Source organism: Microcebus murinus, chromosome 1, assembly GCF_040939455.1.
Source record: "Microcebus murinus isolate Inina chromosome 1, M.murinus_Inina_mat1.0, whole genome shotgun sequence".
NCBI classification, from domain to species: Eukaryota; Metazoa; Chordata; class Mammalia; order Primates; family Cheirogaleidae; genus Microcebus; species Microcebus murinus.
Genome location: NC_134104.1, coordinates 108,952,966 through 108,972,391, shown reverse-complemented (window position 1 = coordinate 108,972,391; position 19,426 = coordinate 108,952,966). Strand labels below are relative to the sequence as shown.

Genomic DNA, 19,426 nt, shown 5'->3' with positions numbered 1-19,426 from the left:
TTCCTTTCTGTATATTACTAAATTAATAACTTAATAATTAGATATTATCAGCTATGCATTTATTTTTTATGGTGAAAGGAATTTCAACCTTACATAAAATTAAACAGAATAGTGTATATCCACCAAGGAGAGTCAATAATTATGAAATTTGGCATACTTATTTAGCTCTTTTTTAAAGATAAAATCTTAGCAGCTGATGGTCATTGGGCTTATTTGTGTTCTATCACCATTAAAATACATTTTTAATGTAGTGGATATTGGTTTTGAATGCCAAATTTCTACTTGATGATAAATGTTTAATTAACATTCTTAAAAGTGATGACCTCGATATAGATAAACTTCCATAGCAGAAACCTTCAAAGAGAACTATATTTTTGGTTTTTCTATATAGTTAGTATTGCTTTAAATAAGAGAATTTTCAACAGAAACATGAAGACATTTAAGTTACATGAATTTTGAGGGCCATGATAAAAATGTCTAACATGTTTTGGGGGGCATATATGACATGCCAAGCACTGTACTAAGAGCTTTGCGTACATTCAGTCTTTGAACAATCTTACAAGCTATGCTTATTGTCCCATTTTACAAATTATGACTCTGAAGCTGTGAAGGATTAACCCAATTAACTGTTCAGAGTCACCCAACAAATATTAGGCAGAATCATATTTGATATATAATTGTATTTTATTTCTATAAGCAATGTTTTGAGAGATTAAAATTATTTTATCCTTACAATTAATAATTATTAAAAGGTATAATAAACATAACATTTTATATGGTCATTATTTAAATAAGAACTTCTACATAAATAGAAAAAAAGACAGAATCCTGATGGGAGAAGCAGTGATGACCAGGGAAGGTACTAAGAGGGGCAAGACAATTCCCCAGGGCCAAGGAGGGCAGGGCAGCCTCTCAAAAAAATATCCAGGAATATAAAAGAGATTGATTAAAATGTCCGCATTTGCAGTTTCTGTATATAACAAATTAAAGAAGTATTTCATCTTGTTGGCTTTATTTTTTAAATTCATAATTTATAAATTTGGTCCACAAACAATAAAAATAGTGACTTACGTGTCAACTGAAATAAGTTTCTTTTCCCCATTGTCAGGGGCGTAGTTCCAGGTTGTTTCAATAATTCCAATGTAATAATGCTTATCTTTCGCCCAGGCTTGGGTGCTATAAAAAAACAGAAAAATACCAAGCATCAAAATCTTCATTTTTTTCCTCCTCCTGGAGCCTGAGAAGCAATGAAGTGAAGTCCGAAGTAGGCAATTTTATAAAGAAGGTTTTCTTCCTTTATTTGCTTGATTGACATATTTAATGTTGCACAAGAGTAAATTGTTTCATTAAAGCAAATATTTTCCAATTCAGTTCAGTTCTCGTAAACCCAGTGAAAAACTAGTTTTCGGTTGCCAGGCTTCTCTGACTACAAAATAAAAAGTCAACAGTTATTGTTGGAGGCATTAGTGAGTGCATAACTCTGTGCTTTTTTCCATTCATCGTGTAAATTCCAGGAGGGCAGAAAACATCTCTAAATGCTCCCTTTGTTTCTCCAACAATATGCCACAGTACAGTGCCCTGCATGCAGGGCGCTTATAATAAATCAGGACAAGGATTATGTAAAATGAGTCAAAACATGTAGCTCTTTACTAGTCATCCCTTAAGCACAGGGATACATTCAGAGAAATGCATCATTAGGCAATCTCACTGTTGTATGAACACCATAAAGTATACTTACACAAACCTAGATTATATAGCCTACTACACACCTAGACTATGGCATTGGATAGCCTATTGCTCCTAGGAGAGAGAGCAAACCTGTATTGCATGCTGCAGTACTGAATACTTTAGGCAATTGTAACACAATAGTAAGTATTTGTGTATCTAAACATAACTAAACATAGAGAAGGTACAATAAAAATATGATATCATAATTTTATGGGACCACCATCACACATGTGATTGGTCATTGATTGAAATGTTGTTATACGGGGCATGACTGTATTTCTAAAAGCCTAACAAAAACTTAATTGCAGCTTTAAGATAGGAAATATGATGTTCAGCATGGCAAATTTAAGTAACCAAAAATAAGAATTTCATTTTGAAAAATTTATCTATTCTATGATTTTTTTCTTCCTCCTCTGAACACACCTGCATAGAAATTTTACCAGGTCATTCTGTACTACTATATGCAGATAACTAGCAGAGCATACAAAGGTTGATAATTTTGTTTTAATAATCAATCAACCACAAATAAGCCTGTCTTCAAAGGCAAAGATTAGGCTTAGTAAATAGAAAGTATCCTGGTTCATTATTAGTGTGGGATTTCTTCCTTTGAAGCGGACATGAATTTTTGGGTGGAAGACTTTTTATTAAAACCCCGTCTTTAGTCATGAAGTCTGTGTCACAAAGTATAAAGTGGCTTTTTTTTTAGCTGAAGAAAATCCTGATAACAGTTGACATTTTGTGTTAATATAATTTTTTCTCTCAAATACCTCAAAGCATTGTGTAAGTATTTGCCAAAGGCTGTTTTTTGAAATAGTTTGTTATAAGGAGAAAGCACCCTGGTGTTTGAACAGTTCATTCATTTAGAAAATAGTATTGAATGAGCCCCACTGTGCGCTGGGCTCTGTTCTAGGTACTGGAGATACAGCAGTGAATAAACCATCCACCTCATGGAATTTATATTCTACTTGGAGGAAACTGAAAATATACAAATGAAAAATGAAATACACAATGGGTGAGGTGGCTCATGCCTATAATCCCAGCACTTTGGGCAGCCAAGATGGGAGGCCAGGAGTTTGAGACCAGCCTGGGCACCATAGCAAGATCCTTTCTCTACTAAATAAACAAATAAATTAATTAAATAAATAAAATAAAATTTAGCCAGGTGTGGTGGTACGTGCCTATAGCCATTGCTACTGGGGAGGCTGAGGCAAGACGATCGCTTGAGTCCAGGAGTTTGAGGAGCTATAATTACACCATCCCTCCAGTGGGTGACAGGGCAAGACCCTATCTCTTACAAAAAAAAAAAAAAAAAGAATGAAAGAAATACACAATATTAGAGGTAAGTGCTATAGAGAAAAATAAATCAGGGAAGGAGTATATGAATGCTGGGGAAAACATCAGAACAAAGGCCAAAATCTGATGCCACCATGTGACCTCAAGCAAGGTAACCTCAGCATCAGTGTCCTCGTCCGTAAAATCTCAGATTCACTGAAATGGCCCAGGTTAAGGGAGATAGTGGAGGAGCCCCTCGCACCAGCTGGCAATGATCTAAACTAAATGGCCTGATACAGAAAACAGAGTACACAGCCCAGGATGACTCAAGACCTCCTTGTAGAGCTGCCTTGAGTGATTGTGCCCTCATGTCTACTAAGAGGACTGGAAAGGGACTAAAATCTTGCCTAGACTCCACTGGCCAAACCCTGTGTCTCGCAAGAAGCTATTTTTCCTCCAATGGTCCACACAGACAGTAACATCATTTAGAAGTTTATTCTTCCCGGTTGAGGACAGGACTTTTTTCTAATTAGCATGAAGCCACCATATGAGCCAGCGGCTGTCCCAGCCGTTTCCTTCTCACTTTCTACTTGATACTCAAACTCAGTGCCAAGGCTGTGGGATGGAAGCACCGTGACCACCCCTAAAGTCACTTCTTTCAGCAAATTCTACCAACCAACCATCCAATAAACCAACCAGCCTGCTCAAATGGTTGCTGAGGACTCCAGAATATATACTTCTTGCACTTTTCATATTGGTGGTAAAATGAAATGGTTAAACAGTAACACCCTGACTGGTGACGGTAAACATTTTATGGGGAAACGCAGGAAAGGTCGATATTTCTGTCCCTTTTTATGGCAGTTCCTCTTCCAGTCAAAAGGCAGATAGCTACTGTGTGGCAGGAGGTGGGGAGAATTTTCTGAGGTTAGGATTTTTTAAATAAAAGAGAGAAGCCACTGAGGGCTACTAAGCAACCAGCCATTGGCAGAGTCATTTAACACCACAAACCTCATTACGGTGACTCCAGAGGTGGTACTTAACCCTTTGCACTCGCTTGCTTTTTTCTCATTATCCACTCGACATTATCCACACTCAACATCTGAGTGCAAAGGGTTAAAACAGAGCTTTGGATAATGTTGCAGTTGAGAATTTTCTGCACACAAGAAATGCACCACAACAGCATAGACTGGGGTGAGACGAGAAGGGACAGGAGGCACCAGAAGAAGCTTGGCAGACTTATGTGCATTACAAGAAAGAAAAGAGAAGAATCTAGACTGCCAAACAGCCTGTCCTCTTAGCTGTGCCTGTCAAAAGTTTTTAACCTCAGAATCCCAGGGTATACCTTTGTAGTCTATTATAAACAATTACTGTATGTCTAAGTTAACTGCTTAGTAACCTGAGTAAAGTGAAATAGCACAAGTTTTAATTATTTTCCACACTTCTTTTTTGTTCTTGTCTTAAAGATTTCTGGACTGGATGAGTCTTATCTGCAGTTGGCAATCAAGATTCTGAGACTGAGAATGGCTAAAATCAAGGAAGCAGTCTCCTTTATGGAATATCACTTCTGTTTATTTCTTTCTGGCATTATGCAATATCCCTTTACCTCCAATGTTCCTGCTTATACCTTCCAGTTTCATTCTTGTTGGTCCATGAGAATTGGCTCTTAACCTCTATTCCATGCCAGCAGAATTATTAAGAAGCAAACCAAGGACAGTCCTTCACCTCGTGACAGAAGGAGACTCTAAGTATAAAAAACAGGTCATTCTTTCATTGCCAGTTAGACCAATTTCCTTTTTACAGGAAATTGTGTAACTCTGGAATTTTAGCAGTAAGTGTGGTCACGTAGGTCAGGTACAGAACTTTGATAATGAGTACACAGACTTGCCCTAGAGTTGAATGCAAATTACTGATCCTTCTCGTCTACGGGTTTGTTCAGGACTATTTAGGAGATGATCTCTCAGATAGGTCTTTGGTCACACTGTCCCCGTTTGATTGCCCATTAGTGGGTCATGGCCTTGCTCTTCAGTTCCTGGCATGTAAAGTGGTCAGAGGCAAAGGAAGAGAGAAAGCCAAGATGCTAATCTACTAAAAGCCTGATGATGTCAAAGTCCATAGTACTATGAGAAAGGGGCTTTTTTTTTTTAATGGTGTAAGGATTTCATTTAAACCTTTATTCTTGTTCTCTCACTACCTTGAATGATATAAAAATCAAAGCATGTGATTTATCAACAGTAAAAAAGAACCACAAGAATAGAATTAGTTTTTTAAAAGATTAAAGCATAATTTATTCATTAATCCTGAGTACATAGAAATTTAATGAGTGACTTTCTTAAAATGCCCTCCTCCTTTGACATTCATGACCCATTTTCTCTGGCTTCTACACCATTTGGGGTTTATGTATGCTGCATAACTCTAACACTTTGATTTGTGCCTGGGTTTTAATTTATAAAAGGTGACTGGGTGACTATATGGAGAGGCCAGTGCTATTAAAAGTAGAACTTAATGCTGCTCACAGTTCCCCTAGAAATGACAAGCATGCCATGCCATGCAGGGCCACGTGGGAGAGCACCAGAGTAGCTCCAGGCTGAGCTTCCTAGTCTCTCTGCAGTTTGGAGGGATTTTGTGTGGGGTCTGGTTGTCATTTGGCAGATTCAGAACCCTCATTTTGTCAGTTTGGTTAAAGACGACTAGGTTTAGAGGGACTGATAGATTGTAAAGAGCTTGAAGAATAAATCAACATGATAATTTATTCACTTAAAAGTAAAGCAAGATGAGTATAATTTATATTATTGATCTTTTAAAAATTTAGAGGCACTCCCTCCTTGTTTATAAAATCATATTTGTTTAGAAAATCATATTACGGAACAGTTTTCTTGGTGAGTATGGAGTATAAGCAAAAGAGTAGATATTCTTAATGGCTATTCCTTCTCTTTTCTTCTTTAATTTTTTTACTAATGTTATTTCTAAATAACATTAGTAAAATTCTAAAAATTTTTTACTAATGTTTTAATACTGGGTGTTCACCATTAAACTAAGAGCACCTTCCCACAGTCATGTCTTCCCCCTGTAGAGGACGCATGCAGAGAACCACCTGATACGGCTTGCACGTGGGGCCCCTCCGAATCCCAAGTGGAAAGTGGATCCCAAGTGTTGGAGGTGAGGCCTGATGGGAGGTGTCTGGGTCACAGAAGGCAGATCCCTCATGAATGGCTTGGTGCCTTCCCCATGAAAGTGAGTCTAGTTCTCGCTTTATTAGTTCATGGAGAGCTGGTTATTTAAAAGAGCCTGAAGCCCGGCACCATCTCCTCCCTCTCTTGCAAATTCTCTTGCCATGTGACACACCTGCTCCCCCTTTGCCTTCCGCCTGGATTGGAAGCTCCCTCAAGCCCTCACCGGAAGCAGATGCCGGAGCCATGCTTCGTGTACAGCCTGCAGAACCGTGAGCCAAATAACCTCTTTTCTTTATAAATTCCCCAGTCTCGGGTATTTCCTTGATAGCAATGCAAAATGGACTAATACACTACCTTTCCGTTCAACTCCATTTACCAGATTGCGCTTCACACATCTGTTTAGTAAAAGTTTGGAACTGTGTTCTTTATAAATAAATGAGTTAATGAGTTAGACATTATTCTTGGTGAGATTTGGACAACACCTTGTGGTTTCTGAAAGAGCATTCTAGTTTTATCAACAACACCTTTAAAAGACTCAGACAGGGATGTTTTTATGGAGGAGTTAGTTGCAACCATGTTGTATAGGTTCTTATTAGTTTCAGTATCAAAGGATGAAATATTATTGGTAATTTTGTCCAATGTTATAATAATATTATTATATTAATTTTAAAGGTTCTCTGCTGAAGACACATACTGGAGTATTTTGGGGTATTTTGGGGTGAAATAATATGATATCAGGAATTTTCTTGACAATACTCTAGGTATTCATGTATTACTTACACAGCTAAGAAGTTAGAAAGTAAAGAAAATGAAAAGTCTAGCTTTGGTTCCAAGTCTCATGCTGAAGCTGTTTGTTTAATCAATCCCTGCTTTCAAATATCCTTATTGTCTACAGCAGAGGCTGTTGGTTAGCCAACCCACAGGACATTTTTAACCCCTTCTTCCTTGTTACTTCCACTATAGAGGATAGAAAAGTTTGATTTTTTTTCCCAGTCTCCCTTACAGTTAGGAGTAGCTAGATAATATGGTTTTGACAAATGAGAAATAGGCAGAAATTGGGGGAGGATTCCTCAGAAGACTTTACTTCTGAGGAAGTAAAAGAGGAAGATGTGATTGGTGCTACCTCTTTTTCTATCTTCAATGCCTTCAATATTGATGTAATATTTGGAGCTACAGCAACCATCTTGTGACCATGAGGCAACAGTCATGAGGAAATGGCCAAGGGAATCAGAGATACTGGTCCTCATATCATCAAGTTGCTAAATCAACCCTAACAGCTACCTTCCTCCAAACTTTTTCATGTTATATGAGACAAACAGCATTGACAATTCTCTCTTAGCTGGGTTTTCTGTTACTTAGAACACATTGTAACTGTTAGTATTGCCAGAAACAAGGTCAGAGCTTGAGTTTCTATTTTTGGTTCTGGAAAACTGGCAATTCTGTCACCTGCAGTCTGCCAATCCTAAAACACAGTATAATTATGGATTTACATTTCAAAGATGAATTTAAATGTTTACCCATGCTATCAGAAATCTGTTTTTTAAATGTTTACAAATGTTGTAGCTTAGGGTAAAGTCTTGGATTGTGTACTTTTGATTTTTTTTTTCTAATTGGGCAAGACTTCAATTTGCTCTTGCTCTCTTTGTCCCTCTTGCCTGACCCCACGGCCATTTATTAAAAGCCTTGTTATGCCACTACAGGAACAGTACAGACATCACTAGGAAGCAGCTGACACACAAAACTTACTAGGAAAACCTTTATTTCAAATTAGTTTTTCTGGTACACTGCTGTAGAAGTCTTTAGCTGGTCCTTCCGGATTCCTTCATTCCTGGCATTCTCTTTCTTTGGTAGCTTTGTCTCTGCTTGTGGGTTTGTCAGTATTCATATAAGGGAGATATTTATTCTGTAGAAAAGAAAGTTTCAAAAGTTAATTTGATATTATATAATAGCATGCAGTTATACGTTCGAATATGAAAATAAAATGATTACATACATTTAAGAAATAGATACAAAATTAATTTATCTTAAGGACAACCTTAAAATGACTACCATCACTTTTGACACAAAAAGTTTACATATTAACAGCAACATCACTTTCACCCTTTTATGGGGACAACAGATGACCTGTTTAGGTTTATATTATCTGAAAAGCTGGATCTAGTTTCCCAAAGAAACAATGTTATAAGTGGGGAATCGATTTCCTAGAAAGTGCACCAAAATATTTTTACTAGGAATGCGCATGAACAATGATAGAAATAAGAGCAATGATTATTATAACTGTATTAATAATCATATTATTATTGCTACTAATAGGATATTATGGGTAAAAATCATATTTGGGGCTAATCAGTTTGTGATTTTGTGAGGAACGCAGTTCTTATCTCCAGAGAAGACTCTGAAGAACTGTTCACACTGACTCTTCCTCTCCTATTTTAGTCGCTTCATTCCATCAGCCCTGCAAGGAGTCTCACAGAGAAAATATCTACATAACTCGAGAACTGCAGAGCATATTTTAAACAGTGTAGGATACATATGTTTAATAGTTTCCCTAATTTTATAAGAAATTTAAACTTGACAGAAACCTTGGAAGAATCAGAAAACCATAAAAATAAAATAAATCTCACTCATAATTTCACTGCCTAGAGAAAGTCACCATTAATATTTCAGTAAATTTCTATTCAGTCTATATATATATTTCAGATACTATAATATTTTGTAGGCTGCTTTTTTAAAATCACTCAATATGGTATTATAAAGCATTTTCCCATTAAAAATTTTAAGGTATGATTGTTAAAGTTGGATAATACATTAAATGATAAATGCAGCAAAATGTATAGTAAATCATTTGCTTGTTTTCAATTTTCCATTAGCATAAAATAATGTGGTGATAATCTTTTCCTGCATTGTTGGTAATTTTCTAAGGTCAGCTGCCAGGTGGAGTTACTGAGTCAAAAATATTAGGATCAGCCAGGCATGGTGGCTCACGCCTGTAATCCTAGCTCTCTGGGAGGCCGAGGCGGGCGGATTGGTTGAGCTCAGGAGTTCAAAACCAGCCTGAGCAACAGCGAGACCCGGTCTCTACTATAGAAAGAAATTAATTGGCCAACTAATATATATACAAAATATTAGCCAGGCATGGTGGGGCATGGTGGCGCATGCCTGTAGTCCCAGCTACTCGGGAGGCTGAGGCAGTAGGATTGCTTGAGCCCAGGAGTTTGAGGTTGCTGTGAGCTAGGCTGACGCCATGGAACTCACTCTAGCCTAGACAACAAAGGCAGACTCTGTCTCAAAAAAAGAAAAAAAATTAGGATCATTATTTAAATTCTTTCAAGATCTGTGGAACCAGTTTATACTCCTGTCAAAGGACATGCAATGCATCCAATCTCACCACACTATTGATACTATCATTAATAAAAGAAATATTTGCCAAAATATACTCAAAAGATATCTTATTGTTGTTTATGTGTGGGTTTGTTTTTGTTTTTGTTTTTTTTGAGACAGTCTCACTCTGTTGCCCAGGCTAGAGTGAGTGCTGTGGCGTCAGCCTAGCTTGCAGCAACCTCAAACTCCTGGGCTCAAGCGATCCTCCTGACTCAGCAACGTGCGGTTTTTAAGTGACTTGATAATTAGCAAGGTTGGACATTTTTATAGGTTCAAACGAGATTTGTATTTCTTCTATGAATTGTTTATTTAAACCTCTTATGCATATATGCATTTAAATCTAGAGTAACTCCTATCAGATCATAAACAGTTACCTAATTTGTATAAAGAAAATAAAACTAGAGTATGTTGGTCATCTCAAAGCAATAATCTTTGAATGAATGAGTGTTGCGTCACACTATGTAAATGTACAATAGATCAAATATCTTTATATACATGCTGCATTTATTTAAATATGATCGTTTCTAATTAATTTGACTAATAGCTCTTACTTACTTTTTCTTTCAAGTACAGTGTAAGTGCTTTCCATTCCAGCATCAATGTGCTCACCAACATGGCAATGAAATAACCAGGTTCCAACATCTCTGGGATACATTTTTACAGTTCGATAGATCCCAGGAGGAAGGTCATAAACATCAGATCGATACAGTCCCTGATCCTTAACAAGGAGACAAAATACCATGAAATGGCTTATAAAAAATATCAGTCATTCACACATCTTACCATATGCTATAACTCCCCAATTCTAATATACTTTGTTAGGTGACAGAAAGCATTAGGTGCCATTGCACAGATGCAATCACTGGGGTGATTTTTTTCTCTCCTCTGAGTATAATTCAGGGTTTGGAGGAGAAATAAGTCCTAGAACATTCCAGTGTTAGGATGCAAAGAAAATGTTTCACTCTGCAAGGGAACCTGCAGTCCGTATTGGTGTTAGATATCTTGCCAGCATCTCATACAGCAGAATACTCTAGATTTCAGAGGACCTCCAGTCTCACAAATTCCAAAGGTTTTAACAGAAATATTTCTAACTAGGGATGTTGTTGATGTGAAGGATGATCATTTCTTGAGATGCAGCCCACCAGGAAAACTCAGGTTTACAGGAAAGAGAGGAGGAGAGGGAGAGGAAGGGGAGGAGAGCTCCCCTGGCACCTGCAGTCAAGTCTATCTTCTGGGGCTTGAGGCTGAAGGCTGAAGGCATTTAATAACTAATTTCCCTCTAAGCAGAGAACCCAATGTTTAGGAAACTACCTCTGTAGGCTACTTTGAGTTTGAGAGATGAAGTCTCAGGCCCTGGTCCACATGGATTAGGAGGAGAGTAAGAGGGAGATGAATTGCTTAACAAAATAAAATGGGAGGTATTTGAAGGGTGGAGGTGGGGATGGGTTGGGGACTAAAGCTCAAGAGCTCAGAATAATATGAGGAGAGAAGAGATGTCCAAAGAGTCTGGAAAGGCAGAATATGGAGAAATGAGTCCTGACAGTGAGAGTAAAAAGTAGAGGCCAGAGGGTCTCTCTCGGTGATGCAAAGTGAAAGGGTAATTGGGGACCCGGCATTAATGCTAAATGGTAAGTGCTTTCATTATGTAGTATTGAAAACAATCTTATTTTCCTCTGAACTTTCACTAAAAGTCTGTGACTCAGAATGGCCTTGATTTTGTGGTTGCTCAAAAATATCAAAGGAAATGGGGTGTGTTCTGTTTTTGGAATTGCACAGAGAGATGGAAAAATACTAGCCACAGGAGGTGAGAGACAGGGAGATGACCAGAAGCAGGAAATTAGAGTTGGGGTGACTAGAAGAATTTTAGGTTCTCAAGAGGCCCTGAAGATATTGGAAGGCAGCAGGAAGAAGGGCTGAGCTGTTTCCTATGGGATGCAGAGTGGGAGCTCAAGCCATTGTTATTTAGGAAGGTTAGTTTTGCATCTGAAGTGAAATAATACAGGAGACACAGGATACATTCCTTGAATGTCAGACAATGTAGAAAACAATATGAAAAATTGTAGCTACACATTGACAATATCCAAAGCACCAGTAACTTTGCAAAATACACCTGGAGCCCTGGCACCCCAGGAGACCATAGCTTTAGAGAACAAGCTGTGACTGACTGGCTTGTCCCGGGACCAGGTCAGTAACCACAAAGGGCTGCTCTGCCACCCCCAGGAGTTGCAGGAGTGCAGCCCAATGGCTGCATCCAGGCTGGAGTGATTAATTTCTGCCTCAATGTGGGGAGACTAGATGAGATCACCTGCGAGGCGTTTAGAGTGAGTGGCTAGAGTTGAGAGCCGGTAAACAAGGCCCTGTGGTGCAAATAGGGTCATACTAAAGGGAGGCTGTTTCATGAAGCAGTAGAGAGTTTGGACTCTAGAGTGAGAGCCAAGATTTAAATCCAACTTCCACCATGTCCTGCTTGTAGAAAAGTTCTTTATCTTATTAATTCTTTATTTCATTCCCCTACAGTCACCCCTGAAAGATGAGTCTTTGATCTCGTTTCAGCTCCACCCAACCCTTAGCATGGTTCTAGACATATTAGAGGTATTTGCTAAACTAAACGATTATATTTGACAATGTCAAATAGATTGTAAAACACTGTAACTAAATTTTAAATATCTCTTTTGCCCCAATTTTAAAGTCTTTAACATAACTAGTTATGAACTTAATAATAATCCTAATATGTAGGCTTTTCCCTAAAAAATATGGAGAGCATAGATGGAAGTATACTGGGGTTATGGTGGTTGTAGCTGGATCATGGGTAGTGGGAGTTTGTTATATTAATTTGTCTACTTTATTATATAAGATCCTCTGTAATAAAAAGAGTTTTTTGGCCGGGCGCGGTGGCTCACGCCTGTAATCCTAGCACTCTGGGAGGCCGAGGCGGGCGGATTGCTCGAGGTTGGGAGTTCGAAACCATCCTGAGTGAGACCCCGTCTCTACTAAAAATAGAAAGAAATTAATTGACCAACTAAAAATATATATACAAAAAATTAGCCGGGCATGGTGGCACATGCCTGTAGTCCCAGCTACTTGGGAGGCTGAGGCAGGAGGATCGCTTGAGCCCAGGAGTTTGAGGTTGCTGTGAGCTAGGCTGACGCCACGGCACTCACTCTAGCCTGGGCAACAAAAGTGAGACTGTCTCAAAAAAAAAAAAATAAATAAAAAAGAGTTTTTTTATGCCAGAAAATAAAGCTTAAGAAGAACAAATTTGTTCATTAGAGGATGGGGGGGAGGGAAGCAGCATACAAATAAAGCTTTGTGCAAACCAAGTCATGCAAGCTAATTTAATTTAATTCTACACTGTGCATTAAAGAAGCTATGAACATAATACATCTGCAATTCAAGAAAGCCTAATGTCAATGAAACTTTAGTCAATGCGAAGAAGGACTGTACTAATGCCAAGAGGTTGGGTTAAATGTCTGAGGTGTAAAATGCAAAGAATATAACTGGTCTGAAATCAGACACTAATATGTATGCAAGGGATTAGGATGAAGAAATAACGAAAATGCTCTTTAATTTAATAAGCGTTACTAACTTGGGAATTGAAAGTAGAAGAATAAAATTTTAAATACCTAAATCACAGAAATGATGAGTCAAAAATGGTCATGAAAAACAAACGTAAAGAAGTATAACTGGTGGGGTGAGAGGAAACAATTCAGACGGAAGATATAGAGACTGACTAAAAATACACACGCCCTGTGTGTCTCTTCCTTCTGGTGCTCACTGGTATCCTTTGTAAAATCCTTCATAATAAACCGGTAAACATAAGCGTTTCCCTGAGTTTTCTGCCACTCTAGCAAATTAATTGAACCCAAGGAGGGGGTCATGGGAACCCCAATTTACAGCTGGCTGGTCAGAAGCACAGGTAAAACAACCTGGAGCTTATGATTGGCATTGCAAGTAGGGGACACTCTTGTGGGGCTGAGCCCTCAGCCTGTGGGATCTGATGCTATATCCAGGTAGATAGTGTCGAAATTGAATTGGAGGACACCCAGCTAGCTTCTTCTACAGAACCAATTAATGAATTGCTAATGGGGAGAAATCCCCACACACTTCTTGGTGACCAGGGGTCAAAGAAGTCTTCTGTGTTGATGGCTGTGACTGAGAGAATGGGAAAAGCACTCCGGTTTGGTTTTTTATTCCTATATTCTCAGAATCACCTTCATCAAGTTATCAAACTTAGCCTCACCAATATTAGGGCTTATTGCCATCATGTGCCTTTTGATGTGATGCATTGGAAGTACACATCACCTATGCGGTGATCTTGCCAAATTTGTTTAGCATGGATCCAATCATGAGAAAACTACCAGACCAATACAGACTATGGAACATTCTATAAAACAACTGGCTTATATTCTTCAAAAATGACATGTAATAAGGGAGTAATTAAAAAAAAAAGGCAGGGGGTCTCTTCAGATTTTAGGAAAGCTATGACAATGGCAACCAAACCCTATGTATGAATCTTAACTAGATCCTGCATTTTAAAAAGTTATAAAGAGCATTTTGGGGATAGCTTGTGATATTTGAATGGATTGTATATTAGATGATATTATTGAATTAATATTAAATTTGGGGATGTGATAATGTTAGTGTGGTTTGGGCAGAGATTGTCCTTATTCTCAGGATGCTTCACCATTTAGGTGCGAAAAGTCATGATGTTTGCAATTTACTTTTAATTGGGTTCATAAAAAAATATAGGAGAGAAAGCAAACATGGCAAAATACTTATGAACATTCAGGGAATTTTTCTTTATGTTACTAAACTGTTTGAAATTTTTTAAAAAGTTGAGACAGAAGGGTGGAACTAGAGATGATTACAAAAGCCTCATTTACCTATTGAGTAACAACAGATTAGAGCAATAAATACACCTCATTCTTCTACTTGCATTTGCCAACGATATAAGGAGCTAAATGTACAGTTATTTACTTGCACCTGGTAGTTTATAGATTGCATGTATTGAACTTCTGGCTTGGTAATTTCCTTTCCAGTCCTGTTATCTTTCCATCCTGCTCCAATAACTGGTTTACAAGGTACCACCGTAACTAAATGGAACTGCCAAAGGCTCTTACCGTGAATTGAAAGCTGTGGCCGTGAAAGTGAACTGTGTGCAGGTCAAATTCGCCTCCCATGCCAATGAGATACCAATTCACTTCATCCCCAACATGCACTGTCAGGCCTTGGTTATTTCCAAATAGTCTTCCGTTAATTGCTATGAAGTGAAGGGAGAGGTACGGTTTATTATATTCAACAAAGATTGAGAATAATGTGTGTATGTGTTAACAATTTATAGACAGTATCACAGATGTTTTCAGAGGCTGTATGTTGAAGCCAGCCTGAGGAAGCTGTTAAACATGACCAAGCCATGTAGTCATGAATGTATCTAATTCTAGAGAGTTCTTCTTACCTGAGGATGAGGCACTGATTTAGCATTAACATAATTGGGTTGGACTTGACTATTTCACAACTAAGGATACTTAAATTGATGGATACTTAAATATATCTATATATTTAAAGTATTATATATTTAAAATTATCACAAGAGTCTTAGAATATTAGGAGCATGTGTTCCCATTTAGTTGCCCTAAGTCAGACCTTTGTGACCTATCACTTGTACATCTAGCATGGCCATTTGCCTGAGGTCCAGTCCGCCTCTAATCCTATATAGATGTGGTCTCCAAAGGGTAATAGGAATAAAATATTAAGATTTAAATCATATACATACACACACATACACCTCCTCTTTATACTTTTCTATTTTGTGTGCATCTTTAAAAACATGTAAAATGCATTGATGCAGTGGTGCAGGTATATAATATACAACTATGTATCTATGGCAGTTGGACTCTGATACTTTTAGCTGATGAAGGGATATAATAGAAAAAACTAAGAGACACTGCTCTAGACTATTGCTTATCAAATGTGCATATGTCTTGGAGATCTTGTTAAAATTCTGATTCTGATTCAGTAGCTCTGTGGAACCTGAAATTCTGCATTTCTAAAAAGCCCCCAAGTGCTGTTGACACTGCCAATCCATGAACCACACCTGGAATACGAGTGCATAGGCCAATAAAATACACATTTATCCCCATGATGCCCTAGCTCAGTGCACTTGGTGCACTTTTAGCACAGTGGTTCTCCACAGGAAGTGATTTTGTCCCCCAGGAGACAGTTGGCAATGCCTAAAGATATTTTTGGTTGTCATAACTTGTGGGGAGGTGCTACTGGCAACTAGTAGGTAGAAGGCATGGATGTGGCTAAACATCTGCAATACACAGACAGCTCACTAACAAAGTGTTAACCGACCCAAAATGGCAGGAGTTTGAGAGAGCTGGTTTAGATCAAGTCTGAGTTCCTAAAACAGGGTGAGAGGGCTTCCACAGTTCTGTTGGCTCTTCCTTCCCAAGTGCCCAGGTGCTGTGTGATTTAGCTCATATTCTTCCATCTACCTGGAATGTCATTGCTCTCCTTTTCTGCTGATCAGACTTCTACGCATCTTGAAATACTCAACTCAAATGTCTCCTCCCCATCAGGAAACCTTCCAAATAAGCATTGAAAACTCATCCCTGTGTTTAAATTTCTGTTATAGCATCCCCCCAGTCTTCTTTGAATTGAATTAATAGCAATGCACAGGTCTGCTGCCCTGTTGGCTATGAACAGCTTGGAAGATGCCCCATCTTATGGCCCTTTGTATCTCTTTAGGGCCTAGTGAGGTGTTTCTGCCTCTATGATGCTTATTAAAAAACTATGGGTAGAATGGATATAGCCCTTGAATTAATTTTAAATTTACATATATTTTTACAACAGAAACAACAAACCTAAGAAGTTGAAAATTGTCATATTTGGATTTGCCTTAGTTAAGGATCCCTTATCTAGTCGTATCCCTGAGCTTCCTCAGCTGAGAGGATTGGGACCAGAAATTTGACTAGTCATGAAGGTGATTAAGTGAGATTGTTTATGTGCTTTTTCTGTGAATAATTATCTTATGACTGTGATGTGCCTAGTCACAATCAACCTATAAAAGGATTCTGGATGATGAGCATGGAGTTTCAGAAGTTTTGCTGTGCAGGTAACGTGATGGGGAAGGTGGGCAGGGCCATGTTCTCTCTGGTCTGCCTCAAGCCCCACCGCTCGCTCTGTTCATTCAGGTAAATCCTTAGAAAAGTGTGTAGCAAGGCCCTCCAGAAATGATAGCTGATGTTCCTGGTTTTACATTGTCCACACAGCTCTAGAAAGCATGAAAATTTGCTATACTGCTTAGTCAGTGGTCTATGGCCTGTGGGCAAGATCAAGCCCACTGCCTATTTTCCTATGGCCCATGAGCTAAGAATTGTTTTAAAATTTTTAAATAATTGGGGAAAAAAATTTTAAAGAATACTGTTTCTTGACATGTGAAAATTTTGTGAAATATAAATTTCAGTGTCCATAAATGAAGTTGTATTGGCTCTTAGCCCCTTCCATGTGATTTGCTATTATCTGTGACTGCTTTTGCTTTACCATGGCAGAGGGGCGTATGGCTTATGACAGAGATCACACAGGCCTGAAAGCTTAAATTCTTTACAATCTGGCCCTTTATTAAAAAAATTTACCAACCCCTAATCTAGATGATCTCTACTACACTCTACGTGATCATGGTATAAACCGTGCTGAGCTTGGCAAATGTGAACCTTGATTTGTTCTGTTTGTGTGGAACAACTTGCGGGCTACATTTTGCAAGTCGGTTACTGGACATTACCGTGCATTTGGTTGCTGAAGACAAAATCATCATCTTCCCTATTTACATTATTTGGCTCCAAAGAATAGGTATTGATGTTTTCTTCTAAGTACCATGATCTGTTCTCATCAAAAATCATGAAGTGGAGAACACGGTGTACTAGGTTGGATTTAGTGTTTTTGCGACATACGATCAAAGGGCCTACTAGTCCACTGTTAAGATCCTGAAGAGGCAAAGCAAGATTATTAGCTGTGTACACAACCCAAATATTCCCCCAAACAATAAAAGGAGTAGAACCAAGTTTTGGTTTAAGTGAGGTCAGATCCCAAGTTTATAATTATTAATATTTTAAGTCTGAGAGTGAGGAACAAAATGTTTGACATGCTCAATCCTTGATTGAAGAAAGATTGTAACCTCACTCATTAGAGCTGAAATCTAAAGAGAACAACAAACTTCACAAAGGGGTTCTGGGTACATACTTCAGTGGATTTGGCTCTATTTTTGAAATTTTAATTAAAAAACAAAGCTTTAGTTTTAATTAGAATTCCCTGGCATTGGAGTTGGCTGTCAGGGAAGTCGAAAGGGCTCAGTCCCTTTACCACTGAGCCTTTGCCCCTGCAGCAGCTTTTAGTTGAGAGTCTGGGTTTGCTTATCTTCCTTTTGGTTTTGGGTTAAATCTCTGTTTAAATTCTTATTCCAAGCAGGGTGGGTCAAGATAAATAAGAGTTCAAAAAGAGCAGTTGTTCTGGTTTTCTTTTTTTTTTTAATGCAAATAAACTTGAATTCCAGAGTTGAGAGTTTTAAATATACATATCTATAATTCCACATAATATGTATATATTTATTTCCCATTATATATAGAATTTTTAAACTCTCTGCAGTACTTTGTTTTCTGCAGTCCAAATCCCATTCAATGGAATAAGGTATAGTAGTATATTATTTGTATAGTTAGGTATATTTTTCAATTTACAGTGAGATTTTATAGTGTCATAAATCCAAGTAATCATAATGCAATAATTCATTTTGCTCTTGAAAAAATGCAAGCCTATGTAGGAATAAAAGCTGAGCAGTATTTAGTTTACTTAGTAGAAAGTTTACATAGAACTAAGATTTTTTTTAAAACAATGGTAAACACCTTCTTCTTTTCATTACAATTTCTAGGAGAAGATAGGATAAAAACTTTGATTTGATTTACCTTAACCACGGACACAGTCGAATAGTAAAACCAAGGTATGCACTCAAAGTTTTCTGAGGTAGGACCCGTTCTTTCAGGGATCTCCCAGATATAGGTTCGAATCTCTCCTAAAATAGGCAAATTAAGTGTGTTTAAATAGAGCCTTTTAAATCAAACTTCTTTATGGAGAACCAGATAACAAGTGAAAAACTATAAAAATATTAGGCATCATAGTCCTAGCTTTCACTTCTAGTTTCACTTTTGCATTGTTATCTTAGTCAATGTGGTAATTACTCAGTGTCACACAGCCTTGAATCCTAGCTCTGAACCTTTCAATTTGTGGCTCAGATGTATCTCCTCCCTGCCCCCAGGGCTGTTTGCATTAGTCCTATTGAACTTAATTGTATATTCTCCAGTAAAGTTCTTTTGTTCCCCTGCCCCCCCACCACCATAATCCTAGATTTCCCAAGGCCTGGGTTAATTTTCTCAGGCTCCTGTGACATAGTCTTTCTCTTCCACTAACCAACCCCAGCCTTCCTGCTTCCAAATCCTCGGTACTAAGCCTCAGTTAGTATTAGGGTACTAACCCTAATACTCGGTACTAACCCTCACCTTTCAACACACCACACAGTGCCTGGCATATAGCAGACATTGTACTCAGAAGTGTTTGTGGAATGCATGTAATATGATTCTTTCCTGAAAAATCAGAACAGAGGGCTGACTTTGCAAACTCCCTTGAGAGGAGATTCAGATTGATACCATTATAGGACTGTTTTCAAAAACAAAGGGGAATATTTCACCCACCACCAAAGTCTATCTCCAGTCCTTCTGTTTCACAAATCTTTCTTTTCTGAATTTGGCTCTCACTGATACTCTTAATTTCCAAAACTACTTGTTTTGGGGGGCAACTATGTGGACTTTCTGATGTCCTTCTTGGGT

General features: G+C 38.1%; 2 protein-coding genes and 1 long non-coding RNA gene across 5 annotated transcripts in view; 1 reads left to right on the top strand and 2 right to left on the bottom strand.

The window, feature by feature from the left end:
- The window catches only part of LOC105881243 (ceruloplasmin), a 41,736-nt gene extending 40,471 nt beyond the window's left edge, over nt 1–1,265 (bottom strand). The window contains exon 1 of one of the 2 annotated variants that reach the window (XM_012782834.3): nt 1,072–1,265. In XM_012782834.3, the coding sequence (XP_012638288.2) occupies nt 1,072–1,217 (146 nt within the window). In that variant the 5' untranslated portion in view covers nt 1,218–1,265. The remainder of the gene's footprint in view (nt 1–1,071) is intronic. The other variant, XM_012782833.2, reaches the window with a different exon arrangement.
- A 4,971-nt stretch (nt 1,266–6,236) lies between these two features.
- Nucleotides 6,237–19,426, top strand: part of LOC142871882 (uncharacterized) — a 48,558-nt gene continuing 35,368 nt past the window's right edge. For both annotated transcript variants that reach the window (XR_012920057.1, XR_012920056.1), the window contains exon 1: nt 6,237–6,439. This is a non-coding gene — a long non-coding RNA (uncharacterized LOC142871882). The remainder of the gene's footprint in view (nt 6,440–19,426) is intronic.
- On the bottom strand, nt 7,913–19,139 carry LOC105881225 (ceruloplasmin-like). The gene is made up of 6 exons (XM_076009218.1): nt 19,100–19,139; nt 18,509–18,615; nt 17,335–17,536; nt 14,672–14,811; nt 10,107–10,269; nt 7,913–8,073 (listed from the first exon to the last, which is right to left on the bottom strand). Exons 1-6 carry the CDS (start codon nt 19,137–19,139, stop codon nt 8,069–8,071), a joined length of 657 nt encoding a protein of 218 aa, XP_075865333.1. The 3' UTR covers nt 7,913–8,068.